Here is an 18,428-nt window from a genome sequence, read left to right as displayed (position 1 = left end):
TAATTAATTTATTTATTTTAAATTAATTTTCAATATTTTTTAGTAGAGGGGATGGATATAAAAATTTTGTTTGATCAACATTTTCCCTATATCTTAAATTTAATTTTGTGCTAGAAAAACACTATGCTTTTTCTGAAATTTAGCTCGGATATATTTTTTATTTTTAAAAATAGTTACTTTAATATAAAACATAAATTTATAAAAGGAAAATTATCTTATATTTAAAAAAAAAAAATCAAAATTTTAGGGTTTGTTCGGTAACAATTTTCAAAATTAATTATGAAAAACAACTTTGGAGAACAATTTTGAAAACTCTTTTATGATGTTTTGTAAAACAAAAGTCTATTTGAAAACTTAAAATATTTTTAAAAATAATTTTTATGTGTATTATTTTATTTTTAATCATTCTACATGCTTATATAATTATTTTTAAAAATAATCCTTAAAAAACAACTGAAAATAATAATAAAAAAAAATAACTAAAAGATGTTATGTAAAAATACTATATTTTCGGTTTTTAAGACATAAAATAAAATACAATTTTTTGTTGTCAAACTTGTTTTCTTGATTTTTTTATTTTAAAGAATAAAAAATAGTTGCTAAACAAATACTTAGTATTTTGAGAATATGAAAACTTTTACTTGCTCAAATGCTAAATATTACTTTTAATTATATCAAATATCCACCCATTATTTTATAAAAAATCTTACTTTTTTACATAAAATTTTTAATTTTTAAAAATAAAAAATTTCAAAAATATGAAAAGATATATTTTTTTTTTATAAAAAAAATAATAACATAAATATAAATTAGAATTAACCTATGTTCCAAAGAGAATAATTTGAAATGTCCCCACTAAATTAGTGGGTAGATCACATGTCTAACCAACTTAGTCATTTTCAATCCACTTCTTCCATTAATGGCTCCCACCTAATAATGGGGATCTAATGAAAAGTGTGACAGAGATTGATTATTGGAAGGAATTTAAAATTAATGAAAAGTGCTTGCATGGCTATCTGGATTTATTGGTCCTCTCAAAGTACATCATAACCAATAGTATTATTTTTGTTTGAAAGAGTAATAGAAAATGACTTTTTTTTTTTCTTTTATAATTAACATAGCTGCAGTGGTCTCATCATCGTGGGATTTTTTTTTAATATTATTTTTAAAAAGTATTATTAATAGAAAAATATGGTCACAATAGTACTTTCTCCTATCTATTTTGTTTTTATATCTTGAAGGATTAATTCACTTTTTATATAAATAAATAAGTTCAACTCTTAGTTTGAACTCAATTTTTGGAAAAATGAGTTTTCTTTTTATTTCAAATTCATCCTTTAAAAAAACAAGTTCTATTTTTAGTTATATTACAAATTCCACGTGAAGCGTGGAAATACAAATCATTGATTAACCAACGTCCTTAAAATTTAGGCTTTAACACAAATTATGAGAGTTTTAAAATTCTTTTTGATACGAAGGTCTTTATTTTTAAAAAAATTGTTTTCATAACTATTTTTGATAGGATGACTTTTATTATTAAAAAAAAAAAAAAAAAGGAAGAAAAAAAAAACTATCATCACCACTAATTACGAAACGTATGTTGTAGAAAAATAATATTGTTACATTTTTGCTCATCCCTCATCCATGCTATTTTATAGACTTTTCATGGCCCTCAATGTCATAGTTTTCGATCAAATTAAACTATTTTTTTTTTTTATAAAAATCTCGATCTTGTTAAAAATATTTGTCAAAATAGTGCATTCATACAGCATCAAGTTTAATCACAGATTATGAATGAGCATGTGATGACAAAGATTAAATTGGTAAATATTTTGGGAAGAGATCTATTCTTCAAAAGCATTATTTTGGGCTTAAACTCCTTAATGTCATATGCTTAGAGTGCATTTGGTAGAAATCTTTTTAAAATATTTTTATTAGAAGTGTTTTCTTTAAAAGTGTTTTTAAGAAAATCACTTAAAACCCGTTTGGTAGTAATTTTAGGAAGTGTTTCTTAACATTTACAAATTTATATTATTCAAGTATTAGAAAGACTAAAAACATTTTCTAAAATTACCATCAAATACACTCTTAGAATCCGTTAAGTAGTTATTTTAGGAAGCATTTTTAATATTTTTAATACTTGAAAAATTTTATTATTCAAGTGTTAGAAATAGTAAAAACGCTTTCTAAAATTACTTCCAAATACACTCTTAAAGTGAATGTGATAGTGATTTTATGAAATGTTTTTAGTCTTTCTAATACTTTAAAAATAAAAATTTTTAAGTGTTAAAAAAATTAAAAATATTTCTTAAAATTGTTATCAAATGTAATCTTAATAAGAATACGTTTGACAATTATTTTAAGAAATGTTTATTATACTTGAAAAAACTAAAAACACTTCTTAAAATTATTACCAAATACACTTTAAATATTTATTTAGAAAATATTATAAGTAATTTTTCAACTTTTTTTAAAAAATTTCTAAATTTTGGCAAACATTTTATTTTTATGGGATGCATAATATATTCAACACTCTAGATTATTAAGTGCTCAATTGAAGACCTCTTGGACAGTTACAAATTTTGGAAGAAGATTCTTAAGTTGTCCTAAATGGAAAATTTGTAGTTCGTGTCATTTCTTTAGGAAAAATATAGTACAGGCCCTGGAGATGAAGGTTCGGCTTGCAGGCCTTCGAGTTGGGCCGTCGAGCCCAACCCAATGTAACCTGTGAATCCACTTTCTGGGCCTTCAAGTTGGGCCGTCCACTAATTTTTTTGGACTGATGTCCTCTTATCTCTTTAAAGAAAGAAAGGGGGGAAAAAAATTACTGCAAAGGAGCTTACTGCAATGAGGCATTTTGGAGAAGAGAACCATTTTCCTAAATTTATTCCATGCCATTTCTATACTATCTTTCAAATTCTTTCATCAGGAAGATTACCATTTAGGGTATTGACAATGATGTAATTAGGGTGAAGACTATAAAATTATAATAATTGAGAGAAAATTCATGAATAGGAAATATTGAAGTACTATTTTTAACATTAATTTTTACTATTATTATTAACAATTAATAATAATAATAATAAGATTAATAGTAATATAATATTTTAGTGGAATTAATAACTTGATAATAATAGTAAAAATAATAACAAGGTAATAGTATTAATAGTAGCAATTTAAATTAATAATATTGATATAATAATAATAATAATAATAATAATAATAATAATAAATAGCACCAAAAAGGGCAATTTTGGTATTTTCATATGGTGGACAAGTCAAAAATCTTGGGCGACAATTATATCAAAACCTATTAGTCATGGGATGAAATAGACTAACATAAGTAGACTTTGATCCAAATTATATAGAATTGAACAACCCTAAGCATATTGTCGCATTTCTTTAATCACATTTTAATGAACAAATCACATTCAAAATTTGAATTTGCTTCTTTTTAAATTTATAATAATTTGAATTCGATCCCACAAGGACCCATTTAGATTTTAGTAGTCTCTAGGCTGTTTGGACTCGAACAAACTACATTCCAACAAAGTGTCTATATCACCATGGAAATGGGAGTCGGTGGCCTCTGGCACTACTTTAATAAATTATTCCCTTGCCTAGTCCATTATTGTAAGAGTTCGGCTACACCACGTCTGTCATACAATACAACAGAATTACAGGATCACCTTAAGCAAATGAAAGCAAAGTATGAGGCCGTACATGTGGAATCATGTACCTTATTTTATTTGATGTCTTCATGGTTCAATTGCACTGCAGTTAACCCTAGAGGGATCCGTGATTGAATTGCCCTTGATCTCGTCCACAAACCACTGAATGTTACTGTCGGATGAGCCGCCTTTGACGACTGCTTTTTGAGCTAATTGCTTCAATTCTGCGGCCGTCTTCTTGACTTCTTCTGCCCTGGGCCCGACTGTGATTTCTTCGATGCTTTTCTCTATCTCCTCATTGGTAACAATGCCATCCTGGTTTGGCCTGAGCCTTACGCCTATGCGTAGAACGTCCACGATAAGTTTGGCGTTGGTGGGCTGGTCTGTCCACTGTGGGTAGGCGATCACCGGCACGCCTGCTGCGATGGTCTCTAAGGTAGAATTCCAGCCACAGTGACTCAAGAAACATGAGATGGATGGGTGAGTTAGTACCATGGTTTGAGGGCACCATGGCACCACTAGGCCTTGGTCCTTAGTTTCTTCCAGAAACCCTACTGGCAATTTTCCTGAACCATCAGATGCTGGAGGGTCTTGAGGCTTAACCACCCACAGAAATGGACGATTACTGTTCTTCAGGCCTGTTGCAATGTTCTCCATTTGCTTTGCTGATAACACAACAATGCTCCCAAATGATACGTAAACAACAGAACACGGCTTTTTTTGGTTCAGCCAGTCTAGGCATGTTTCCTCTGGTTTCCACATTTCTACCCCAATATCAGCACTCTGATCTTCACCCAGAAGCATTGATGGGACCAGAGGACCGACGGTTCGTATTGGGCAGAGCTCAGCCATGGACACAATAGCATCCTTCTCAAGCTCATGGAATGAATTTCCCAAAACCCACTTGAGCTTCTTCATGTTCTGAAACATTTCAGAGAACAACTTTGGGATACTACCAAACGTATTAGAAGGAAGAACAAACGATGGTAAATCCTCAGTGTTCAACAAAGGCAAGCCGGGTAATTCAACGCTCATATGAGGGTTTTCCAGAGTGGGAAATTGATTCAAACTGTTATAGAATCGATAATAGATAGCATAGAGAATGGATGGCTGGATCCACAGCAGGGCACATGGGATTCCATGCTCAGCCGCGACATCAGCCACCCATGGCACAAAAGGGTTGCTGATCAAGCAAGAGAATTTCCCAAGACCGCTCTGTGAGCGATCTTGAATGAGTTTGGACAAGTTGATAGGGCCCATCTTGCCCAGAGTTTCCATATAGTGATCGAGATCAGTCTTCCTATCATAGTCTAAGCTGAACCCGTCAGAGAAGAATTCAAGTTGGATACCTGAAACACAGTTAGTGGTGGTGGTGGTGGTGGTGGTGGTGGTGGACTTGAGCATTCGTTGGCGTGTAACCTCTGTGAGTGCGAGCGTAACATCAAGGCCTTTGGAAACAAGGCGTTTGCCAAGCCTAAGCATTGGGTTGATGTGGCCTTGCGCCGAGAACGACACCATCAGCACATGAATCTCTTCCTTTACCTCCTCCTTCAAGGCCATGCCTGCACTCCGATACAACACAGGAGAGAGAGAGAGAGAGAGAGAGAGAGATAAAGAGATAAAGAGATAAAGAGAAGGAATGGTGGAGAGACAGTTAAGCTTGCGAGAGAGAATGAATAAAAATACGATATACAAGACAAAGGAACGGGTTAAGTCAAGCAATTGTAATCAATGTGATATCTACAGATTTGGCATTGTACAAGTTAAAATCCATTACTTTTGATGATGAATAAAAAGGTTGCTGTGTTTTTCTTTATTTTTTTATTATTTTATTTATTTATTTATTTATTTTTAGTTCTCCATGTTTTCTTTTGGTTCTCTAAAATAAGAAAAAACAACATTCACCTATTTATATATATATATTCATATTTATTTTTTAAGGCTCATAGAAAACAATACTCAAACAAGCTAATAAGTTTTTAAAAATAGAATAGAAAAATATTTTAAAAAATGTGGAAAAACAAGCTCTTGGTTTTTGGCCATTTGGGGGGGGGGGGGGGGGGGGTACGGGGACGCTCGTTCCTCCATTGAACAAGTGATTCAAAATGATGGCATGCCAACTTCTTGCAAAGAAAATGCTGGGCACCACACATTAGTTCAATGAACTACTCATTCTTATTTTACTTTATTTTACCTTGTTTTATTTATTCATTTATTTTAAAATTTAATCATGATGGGAACTTAATTGTGTGGGTAGGTATTGGAGATGGTGCAATGTCTCTTGGGATAACCCTTGGCTACGGGATGGTTAATTAAACACTTGGGAGATGGTTAAAACAGAATAATTGAACTTCACCATTATACAAACCAAACGATGAAAACAATACCCATCAAAAAATAATAATAATAAATTCATGGGAAACTTGTGTTTTCATGAGGTGATTTGGTAAATATATATTTTTCAGAACCCAATTTTATAAAATCTGGAAACTAGCTTTTAATGTGAAAATTATATGTTTTTTGTGCACTCTGAGCAGGCTCAATTTTTTTTACCGAAATTGCCCTTTTTTTTTTTTCCTCCCGTGCCTCTCCCTCCCTCTGCAGTGAAACCGGCCGGCCGGCATCATCATCGGTTGCGCAATCTCCCCCTCTCTCCTTTTCCCTTCCCTCTTTATCTCTCTTCCTTCTCTTTCGACATCACTAAGAGAAAAGAAGGCGGTGGCAATGGTAGAGAACCAGGGCCGGAAGGAAGAAGGCGCGGTTGGTTGCCATTGACGGCGGCGGCGACGGAAGCAAAAAAAATCCCCATTTGATCCCCAAGAAAATCCAACCCTCATTCGATTTCCGGGAAAATTCATTCTCGTTTGATTTCCGAGAAAATCCATGCAAAACCCCCATGGAAAACCAAAAAAATTGCTTTTCTTTTTTGCTCCCTGTGTTTTCTGGATCTGTTCTAGGGGTCTTTTTGCTTTTGTGCCATTAGATTTAAATTTCACGAACCCTAAATCCACGATTTCAGGGAAAATTCATCTTCGTTTGATTTCCCAGAAAATCCATACTAAACCCCCAAGAAAAACCAAAAAAATTGTTTTTTTTTTTTTTGCTCCCTGTGTTTTCTGGATCTGTTCTAGGGGTCTCTTTGCTTTTGTGCCATTGGATTTAAATTTCACGAACCCTAAATCCACAATTTGGAATTTTTTTTTGCTCCCTGTGTTTTCTGGATCTGTTCTAGGGTCTCTTTGCTTTTGTGCCTTTGGATTTAAATTTCACGAACCCTAAATGCACGATTTTTGAGCCAAGTTGAAAAACACAACCTTTGCTTGCCGGCCGGTGATGACGCCGGCCGGCCAGTTTCACTGGAGAGGGAGGGAGAGGCGCGGAAGGAAAAAAAGAAAAAAAAAAAAAGGCAATCTCGGCACAAAAAAAATTGAGCCAGCTCAGAGTGCACAAAAAAAATATAATTTTCACATTAAAAGCTAGTTTCCAGATTTTATAAAATTAGGTTCTGAAAAATATATATTTACCAAATCACCCCATCAAAACACAAATTTCCCTAAATTCATTCATTATCAAAAAGAAATTCAAAAAGGGATAAATGAGAAAACAACCTATGGGTACCATTCAAGGGAAGAAAGCAAAAAGTAATGCCCCGTTTAGTAACTGGATTCAAAAACTATTTTAAAAAACAAATTTTAAAAACACTTTCTTAAAATTATTATTATTATTATTATTTTTATGTTCTATAAAAAAAAAATCTGTTTAAAAATCTGAAATGTTTTTAATCTATTTTTAATATTTTTAAATATGATTTGAGAATAATTTTTATATTTAATAATTATTTTTAATTATTTTACATGTTTGCATAATTGTTTTTTTAAAATAGTTTTCGGAAAACAACAAAAAACAATTAAAAAATGTTCTTGAAAATATTTTATTTTATTTAAAAAAAATAGTAAACAAAAAATAATTTTCTAGTTGTCAAAATATTCTAGAGAACAAAAAACTGTTCTCAAGAATAATTATCAAACGGAGTCTAAAACTTTTTTTTCCAATAATTTTGATGTAGAAAGGGAAAATGAAAATGCCTGGGATCTTAACATGGTATCTAGAGAATAAGGAAGAGCCTCGCAACGCCAAAGGACTAATCACATTCACTTTATTTGATGCCAAAAAAAATGGTATACTTCTTGCCCCTAAACATCCTCTAGTTCATGGATGCACTACTCTCTATGGATGCTCTTACTAAATGTTGCAAGAGTGTTTTCGGAAAAATTTGTTGGAATTGGAGGCGATAAAGAGACCACTTATGCTTTGCTTATGGCTTGGCTTGAAATCCAACACTCCCATTTAATTTGTTTCCTTTGTGATAGATTGAATATATAGAAACTTAGGTTATGTTTTGGAAAAAAAACGAGTGAATCATGGCATGAAATATGCTAAAAAAAAATGTTATGAAGTGAGATAGAGGGCAAGCAACCATAATGGATGAGACTTGAAGTAAATGCAATAAAGTTCACATGGAAAATTAGAACTCAAAATTTGACAACAATACATACCTTAACTTTGTGATAAATTCTAGAGCACTTCCTAATGTTATTTTAAGTCGAGCTACATATTATTTCAAGGGTTGGGAAGTAAAAAAAATCCAAAGTTCAAACGGTTTGCAAATCAAAGCTAAAACAAAGATGATATGGGCATTTGAAGAAAATTGGTTAGAGAGGGAGATGAGTTCAAATTTAACAAACTAAGTTGGAAATGGTTTTTAGCCATTTAGAACTCAAGGGAATGCAAGGATACCTTTGGTAAAGGTTGGGTTTGAATCCCCTTACCTATTTTGAACAAGAGGAACTCATTTTGAAGCAGGAAAGAGTTCAAAATTAGCCGAAAATTACAAACTTACCCCTTTGATTTCAAACTCACTTGATTTTGGTACTTAAGAGTTCAAAATTGATTTTGAATTCACTCCAATTTTGAACTTAGCTAGTGGTGATCAATTTTTTAGCCTAAAAAAATATGGAAACCAGTTTCAAATGCCTTCATCCAATTCAAAATGCATAACACTTATTTAGAACTCGTAATATTTTGAGTCTTTAGGTTGTTCATGACTTTTCTTTGGAATAAATGGCTAATAGAAGTGTTACATGGTAGTTTATTGAATTTACTATATAAACTCTTTTAGTTCTAGGATTTGGAATAGATGAGAAAATAGTTTCGAAAATTTTAGTGGAAGACAACAAGTTTAGTTTGTTTCCTTTCGCTTTGACTTACTATATTGTTTTTAGTTTTTTTTTTTAATTCAATACATGTCTTTTTAGTCTGTTATGGATTGTGAATGTCATATCACTCCTATGAGAGGCTAAAAAACCATCCTAGAAAATGAAGCATGAAAACATAAGGGTTAGAAACTTAAAGGAACAATGGATAAATGATTATAATAATAAGATTGATGAATAGATTGGACAACAATGCTAGTTCTCCCCATGTTAGTTGGATTAAGAAATAATATGGTAAAGTATTACTTAATACTATTGATTCTTGGCAACCTTAATCATTAGTTTTCTCAAGTTTTCCCATCATTATCCACTTCAAGATAAAACTACAAGTAAGAAGGGTTAAAAAGTCAAGACTTGAACTTGCAATTAATTTCATTAATTTTATTGTATTTAGGAATCTAATTTTAAAAGGTAAAATCAAGTATAGAATGCAATTTTGAGTTTTAGAGCTCAGGTTGATTGCAAATGACCAAGGATTCCAAAAACACTAAGACCATTCTACTTAAGAAACCCTTATTTTCCCTTAAACTTGAGTCATTTAAATTAAGAATCAACATTTACACCATTATTAATTCAATTTCCTTTATTTAATTACATTTTATAAAAATTAATTCACGTACTATTTTTATTTATGATTTGAGTAAAAGCAACTCATTTGACATAGTACTGATACTTTTATAGGTCAATCCCTAAAGATGATGCCCAAAATACTACAAAAGTCGTAGCAACTTTTTTTTTTTTGTCAAAATTATTGTACAATTAAGCTAAAGTATTTTGGTGCAACAAAGAGTTGTTGTCACTTAACCATAAGTCAAAGCAACTGAAGGCCTCAACACTAACTTAATATCCTCTCAAGATTGAGAGTTCATACAACATAATAACTTGATGAAATCATGACTGTCTGATAGTTAATATCATGACTCATTGTAGTTCTTACACTAGTTAACTCACCATGGGAAACTCATCATGATGACCAAGACAAGTCATCTCTCTAACTAGGAGGTAATGCATTACAACCTTAGATGGATTACCTAAGTCCTTGAAGCGATTATTAATTAACCACTCATCAATTTGCAAGGAACCTATGAGTTATATATTTCATGCAATTTCTAATACATTCAAGTCATATACAATGCAAGTGATGTAGGCTTAAATGCTCAAACAAATATTAATACGAATAAGGATAGGATAGTGGAAACATAAATCATAATAGATAAATATATTAATGAAATTTCACTTTGTTAAATCATGTCATATTTTTTAAGGATCTATCCAATACTCTCAATCAGTACTTGTTTGATCCATTTTTATGTACTCAAGAAGAAAATTTTATATTTCAAAAGTGAAAAAGACCACATTGACCATAACTAAAATTCATATTTTTTAGCCAAGTGTGAAAGTTGTCACTTGCATAAAAAGAGAAATATCTCTATTGTGAAATGAGTAGTTGTAAATGAACTATAATTTTCATAGTCTATCCTGTTTGGAAAAATTTGGATACAATGGAGAAAAGAAACACTCTCAAACACTCACTTTGATACAATAAAACTCTCAAAGTTACAAAATAAGAACAAAAAGAAGAAGAACACAAGAAAGGCTCAAACAAGTTCTTGGAACTTTGTCCAAAGACTCTATTTCCTCCCACCTCTAGAAATCTTTGGGGAACTAATGGAAATAGTCTTGGGATTGATCAAGCCTTTTCACTTTTCTGCATAAGATTTCAAAAAGAAGAAAAGTCATATAAAGTACTCTTAGGGTTGAAAAATGGTTACAAGAATGAGAAAAAACTCATTGTCTTCCTCAATCTCTTCATCTTTGTAACATTAAAAAAAAAAATTAAATCATATGTTTAATTCACACATTAAACATGATTTAATCTCAAATGTGTAACTCTCTTACACTTAACCTCTTAAGTTTTATAAAGTTACAAAGATGAGAAGACTCATTGTCTTCCTTAACCTTTCAAGTTTTGTAACATTTCAAAATTTAATCATATGTGTAAATACCTCTTAAGTTTTGTAACATTCCAAAAACTTAATCATGTGTTTAATTCACACATTAAAAGTGTAACCTTTCTTACACTTTATTTTCAAAAGTTATTTTTCAAAAGTGTAACTCTTCTTACACTTTATTTTTAACCAACAATATATATATATATATATATATATATATATATTTATATAAATATAACAATCCCTCATTTGGTTAAAAATAAACATCAACCCTTATAACCTCAACAGTGAAAATGCATAAAATAAAATATCTTTCGATTTGAATTTTACCTTAGTGTAATTGTCACAAAGCTCTGTTGAAATCCCAGGTTGCTTGTAGCATTGAACCAGTTATTCCTTGTAACGAAACCGGTAACAACACACACACTTCCACTAACCACACGAGTGCCCAATATTTTCTTACTTAGCACTTTTATGGCTATGTGCTCAATCCATTCATGAACTTTCTTGAAAGAAACTCCAACTCTCATGAGAGGCGGCACCACCTTTAAGTTCACATAGGTGAAATTCTTCCAGCATCCTTGTTACCTTTAAGATGTTTGTCACACATAGACTGAATTTCATTAAAAGCTTTAAGCTTAACCCTCTAACGGTAACAACCAGCATTAATCATCACAGATGGAACTCACATGTTCTAATGCTGCCACAACCCACTTATCAATGACTTGTTTTTACCCATTGAACTTAAGACTAGTCATTTCGTAGTATTAAGTTGGGTTACCATCATTGGTGAATTTTATTTAAGGAGTTTTAGTCTCATCCCTCTAGATGTTATCCTTACTAAATCTCTTGTAAGAGGTTTAGTAAAAGGATCAGCCAAGTTTCCACTTGACCTCACAAATGAGATTGAGATGATTTCATTTTGAATCAATTGTCTCACATACTCATGTCTAATGCTCATATGTCTAGACTTCCCATTGTACACTCCACTGTACGCACGGGCTAAAGTGGCTTGACTGTCACAATGTATCGACACTGTTGACACATTATTTGCAGTAAAAGGGATGTCCATCATGAGATCCCTAAGCCACTCAGCTTCTTTTCCAGTTGCAACTAGAGCTATAAACTCTGCCTCCATGGTTGAGTGTGATATACAAGTCTGTTTCTTGGATCCCCAAGAGACAGCCCCACCACCAAGTGTAAACACCCAACCTGTGGTAGATAAATTATCTCCCACACTCGATATCCAGCTTGCATTTGAATACCCTTCAAGTATAGCAGGAAACTTTGAATATTGGAGGCTTAGTTCTTTGGTATTCTTTAGGTAACTAAGAACTCTACCAATAGCTTTCCAATGTTCCACGCTTGGATTGCTAATAAACCTACTTAGTTTACTAACTGCAAATGGAATGTCAGCCCTAGTACACTAAGCAGCATACATAAGACTTCCAAATGCACTTGCATACTCAAGTTGAGCCACTGATCTACCATCATTCTTTTCAAGTTTTATACTTGAATCAAATGGAGTATTAGCATCTTTAATCTTGAGATGACTAAATTTCCTAACTACTTTCTCAATATAGTGGGTTTGGTTCAAAGCATAACCCTCACTATTTCTTTTCACTTTGATACCCAATATAGTATCAACTTTTCCAAGATCTTTCATCTTGAAGGTTGAGGATAGAAACATTTTCGTTTCTATTATTCCTTTCATGTCATCACTCAAGATTAACATGTCATCCACATATAGACACACTATGACCATATAGTCATCACAAGTCTTAGAATATAAGCACTTGTCCACATTGTTGTGTCTAAATCCATCCGAAAGAATAGCATGATCAAATTTTTCGTGCCATTGTTTGGGAGCTTGTTTTAAACCATATAATGATTTGACAAACTTACACACTTTGTTTTCATTCCCCAGTAGAACAAAACCTTCTGATTGTTCCATGTAGACCTCCTCATTAAGATCCCCATTCAAGAATGCCGTTTTGACATCCATTTGATGAACAAATAGATTATGAATTGATGTCAAAGCAAACAATATCCTAATTGATGTTGTTCTAGCCACCGGCGCATGGGTATCAAAATAATCAATACCTTCTCTTTGTTTAAACCCCTTAGCTACTAATCTAGCCTTAAAGGTTTGAATCATGCCATCGGTGTGATATTTCCTTCGAAATACCCACTTGCACCCTATTGGTTTAGATCCTGGTGGAAGGTCTACCAATTCCCATGTTTGGTTGGACATAATTGAATCCATTTCATCATTGATAGCCTCTTTCCAAAAAGCAACATCTCTAGAAGCCATAGCTTCTTTGTATGTTTTGGGATCCTCCTCTATTTGAAGTACTATAGGAATTTTTCTTATAATATCTTCTCTATTTCCTTCTACTAAGTAAAAGGAAATTCTTTGAGAGTCAATCTCATCCGATCCCAACACTTTCTCTTTTCTAGCTCTTTGGCTTTTCCGAGGCACAATGGGTTGCTCAACAACCTTTGAAGGTGTCTCCTTTTGAGACTCTCCAACACTAGTAGGTACTTGAGAATTGCTATCACTCAACAAATTCTCAAAGAACTCTACCTCTCTTGATTCAATTATCACATTAGACTCCAAGTCTAATAGCCTATAAGCTTTGCTATTTGAGGCATAGCCTACAAATGCACACTTAATGGCTCTTGGACCCAATTTTGTTTTATTTGGATCCGTTTTCTTGCAATAAGCAAGACGCCCCCACACTTTGAAGTAACCTATATTAGGCTTCCTTCCTTTCCATAACTCATATGGAGATATCTCATTTTTCTTCATAGGAATTCTATTCAAAATATGGCAAGTAGTCAACAAAGCTTCACCCCACAAATTGAAATTCAATTTAGCATGCAATAACATAGCATTCACCATTTCCAAGAATGTTCTATTCTTTCTCTCCGCTATGCCATTGTGTTGAGGTGTATAGGGTGCGGTGCACTCATGTATTATGCCATATTCTTCACAAAAAGAATTGAATTCACTAGAGAAATATTCACCACCTCTATCACTTCTAAGCACCTTAATATTTTTTCCTAGTTGATTTTCAACTTTGGCTTTGTAAACTTTGAAGGCATTGAAAGTTTCACTTTTGTTTTTCAACAAAAACACATAGGTAAATTTAGAACAATCATCTATGAATGTAAGAAAATACCTATTTCCACCTCTTGTTAACATGCCATTAAGTTCACAAAGATCACTATGTATTAAATCAAGCAAATTAGATGATCTCTCAACACTATGAAAAGGATTTTTAATCATCTTTGATTTAACACATATTTCACACTTTTCAAATTTCTTGGTATCACAAGCAATCAAACCACATTTCACAATCTTTTTAATAGTGCTTAAACCAACATGTGCAAGCCTATTATGCCACAAAAATAAAGAATTTGAATCGCACATATAAGCGGAAGTAGACGCCATTTTATTGATATTGTTATTGGTACAAAGTTTGATCATCCCATCACAAGAATACCCCTTTCCCACAAAGTTCCCCGATTTGGATAAAATTAGCTTACCGAATTCAAACACCGCTTTGATACCCGATTTGCCAAGTAAATCCCCACTAACCAAATTTTTATTCATATCGGGGACATACAATACATTTATAAGGGTAACCTTTTTGCCGGAGGTAAAAACAACTTCAATAGTGCCCTTGCCAAGCACCTTGGATCTTCCTTCATTGCCCATTTGAACCTCTTGATCTCCCTTTGCATCTTCAAAGGTCTTGAAAAGAGATTTGTCATAGGTAACATGAATTGTGGCACAAGTATCATACCACCATCCTTGCACCTTTCCTTGGACAACGCACACATCGCTTAGTGTTGCAATGATCTCCTCATCAATTGCATTCACCATAGCCCCTTTTAGGTCATTTCGGTACCTACACTTCCTAGCATAATGCCCGGGTTTTCCACACACAAAACAAGGACCTTTCTTGCCCTTAAATTGCTCTTGATTTTTCTTGGGGCTCATATAATTTCCGGAATTCCTTTTGTCGTTGTTATTTTTACCTCTAGGATGATTGGCCTTTGAAACCACATTGGCTTTGTTAGTCCCACCATTAGACTCTTCCACCATTTTGTCTCTTGATCTCGATTCTTCCTCAATGCGAAGATGTTTTTGAATCTCTTCCAAGGAGTAATCTTCACTCTTATGGAGAATCCTCTTCCGGTAACCTTTCTAACTTGATGGTAATTTAGTCACAATAGCACCAACTTGGAAGGCCTCCGGAAGTTCAATTTTGAGAACTTTCAACTTATTCACAATTACTTGCAACTCATGAATTTGTGGTAAGAGAGGCTTTTCATCAAAAAATTTGAAATCTATGTATTAAGAAATAAGAAACTTTTTGGTACCTTCTTCCTCGGCTTTGTACTTGTTTTCAAGAGCCTCCCAAATCTCCCTCGCGGAATTGGTGTTGGTGTAGAGATCATATAGCCTATCGGATAAGGCGTTCAAAATATGACCCCTACATATGAGCTCATCCTCCTCCCTCTTTTTCCTTGCCGCCACCACTTGAGGTGTGTCATTTTCCTTTGGTTCCGGTAATGGTGCCAAGGTAGGATCAAGGATGTAGAAAATCTTGAGTACTGTGAGAAGGAATCTCACATTGTCTTGCCACCTAGTGAAGTTGAAACCATCAAAACGATCCAACCTCACATAGTGTAGGGGTCATATTTTGAACGCCTTATCCGATAGGCCATATAATCTCTACACCAACACCAATTCCGCGAGGGAGATTTGGGAGGCTCTTGAAAATAAGTACAAAGCCGAGGAAGAAGGTACCAAAAAGTTTCTTATTTCTCAATACATAGATTTCAAATTTTTTTTATGAAAAGCCTCTCTTACCATAAATTCATGAGTTGCAAGTAATTGTGAATAAGTTGAAAGTTCTCAAAATTGAACTTCCGGAGGCCTTCCAAGTTGGTGCTATTGTGGCTAAATTACCATCAAGTTGGAAAGGTTACCGGAAGAGGATTCTCCACAAGAGTGAAGATTACTCCTTGGAAGAGATTCAAAAACATCTTCACATTGAGGAAGAATCGAGATCAAGAGACAAAATGGTGGAAGAGTCCAATGGTGGGACTAACAAAGCCAATGCGGTTTCAAAGGCCAATCATCTTAGAGGTAAAAATAACAACGACAAAAAAAATTCTAGAAATTATATGAGCTCCAAGAAAAATCAAGAGCAATTTAAGGGTAAGAAAGGTCATTGTTTTGTGTGTGGAAAACCCGGGCATTATGCTAGGGAGTGTAGGTACCGAAATGACCAAAAAGGGGCTGTGGTGAATGCAATTGATGAGGAGATCATTGCAACACTAAGCGATGTGTGCGTTGTCCAAGGAAATGTGCAAGGATGGTGGTATGATACTTGTGCCACAGTTCATGTTACCTATGACAAATCTCTTTTCAAGACCTTTGAAGATGCAAAGGGAGATCAAGAGGTTCAAATGGGCAATGAAGGAAGATCCAAGGTGCTTGGCAAGGGCATTATTGAAGTTGTTTTTACCTCCGGCAAAAAGGTTACCCTTATAAATGTATTGTATGTCCCCGATATGAATAAAAATTTGGTTAGTGGGGATTTGTTTGGAAAACCAGGTATCAAAGCGGTGTTTGAATCCGGTAAGCTAATTTTATCCAAATCGGGGAACTTTGTGGGAAAGGGGTATTCTTGTGATGGGATGATCAAAATTTGTACCAATGACAATATCAATAAAATGGCTTCTACTTCCGCTTATATGTGTAATTCAAATTCTTTATTTTTGTGGCATAATAGGCTTGCACATGTTGGTTTAAGCACTATTAAAAGGATTGTGAAATGTGGTTTGATTGCTTGTGATACCAAGAAATTTGAAAAGTGTGAAATATGTGTTAAATCAAAGATGATTAAAAAGCCTTTTCATAGTGTTGAGAGATCATCTAATTTGCTTGATTTAATACATAGTGATCTTTGTGAACTTTATGGCATGTTAATAAGAGGTGGAAATAGGTATTTTCTTACATTCATAGATGATTGTTCTATATTTACCTATGTGTTTTTGTTGAAAAACAAAAGTAAAACTTTCAATGCCTTTAAAGTTTACAAAGCCAAAGTTGAAAATCAACTAGGAAAAAATATTAAGGTGCTTAGAAGTGATAGAGGTGGTGAATATTTCTCTAGAGAATTCAATTCTTTTTGTGAAGAATATGGCATAATACATGAGTGCACCGCACCCTATACACCTCAACACAATGGCATAGCGGAGAGAAAGAATAGAACATTCTTGGAAATGGTGAATGCTATGTTATTGCATGCTAAATTGAATTTCAATTTGTGGGGTGAAGCTTTGTTGACTACTTGCCATATTTTGAATAGAATTCCTATGAAGAAAAATGAGATATCTCCATATGAGTTATGGAAAGGAAGGAAGCCTAATATAGGTTACTTCAAAGTGTGGGGGTGTCTTGCTTATTGCAAGAAAACGGATCCAAATAAAACAAAATTGGGTCCAAAAGCCATTAAGTGTGCATTTGTAGGCTATGCCTCAAATAGCAAAGCTTATAGGCTATTAGACTTGGAGTCTAATGTGATAATTGAATCAAGAGAGGTAGAGTTCTTTGAGAATTTGTTGAGTGATAGCAATTCTCAAGTACCTACTAGTGTTGGAGAGTCTCAAGAGGAGACACCTTCAAAGGTTGTTGAGCAACCCATTGTGCCTCGAAAAAGCCAAAGAGCTAGAAAAGAGAAAGTGGTGGGATCGGATGAGATTAACTCTCAAAGAATTTCCTTTTACTTAGTAGAAGGAAATAGAGAATATATTATAAGAAAAATTCCTATAGTACTTCAAATAGAGGAGGATCCCAAAACATACAAAGAAGCTATGGCTTCTAGAGATGTTGTTTTTGGGAAAGAGGCTATCAATGATGAAATGGATTCAATTATGTCCAACCAAACATGGGAATTGGTAGACCTTCCACCAGGATCTAAACCAATAGGGTGCAAGTGGGTATTTCGAAGGAAATATCACACCGATGGCATGATTCAAACCTTTAAGGCTAGATTAGTAGCTAAGGGGTTTAAACAAAGAGAAGGTATTGATTATTTTGATACCTATGTGACGGTGGCTAGAACAACATCGATTAGGATATTGTTTGCTTTGGCATCAATTCATAATCTATTTGTTCATCAAATGGATGTCAAAACGGCATTCTTGAATGGGGATCTCAATGAGGAAGTCTACATGGAACAACCGGAAGGTTTTGTTCTACTAGGGAATGAAAACAAAGTGTGTAAGCTTATCAAATCATTATATGGTTTAAAACAAGCTCCCAAACAATGGCACGAAAAATTTGATCATGTTATTCTTTCGGATGGATTTAGACACAACAATGTGGACAAGTGCTTATATTCTAAGACTTGTGATGACTATGTGGTCATAGTGTGTCTATATGTGGATGACATGTTAATCTTGAGTGATGACATGAAAGGAATAATAGAAACGAAAAGGTTTCTATC

The 18,428-nt window shown here is 33.5% G+C and overlaps 1 protein-coding gene across 1 annotated transcript; it reads right to left on the bottom strand.

Annotated features, from left to right (window-relative positions):
• Positions 1-3,430: 3,430 nt before the first annotated feature.
• Positions 3,431-5,318, bottom strand: LOC117908459 (UDP-glycosyltransferase 84B2-like). The gene has a single exon (XM_034822058.1). It carries the CDS (start codon positions 5,229-5,231, stop codon positions 3,759-3,761), a length of 1,473 nt encoding a protein of 490 aa, XP_034677949.1. The 5' UTR covers positions 5,232-5,318; the 3' UTR covers positions 3,431-3,758.
• Between the last annotated feature and the right edge of the window lie 13,110 nt (positions 5,319-18,428).

The sequence above is a fragment of the Vitis riparia genome, chromosome 3 (genome assembly GCF_004353265.1).
Source record: "Vitis riparia cultivar Riparia Gloire de Montpellier isolate 1030 chromosome 3, EGFV_Vit.rip_1.0, whole genome shotgun sequence".
Lineage (NCBI taxonomy): Eukaryota > Viridiplantae > Streptophyta > Magnoliopsida > Vitales > Vitaceae > Vitis > Vitis riparia.
The sequence above is the reverse complement of the archived record's forward strand: the minus strand, read 5'-3'. Positions and strand labels throughout refer to the sequence as shown.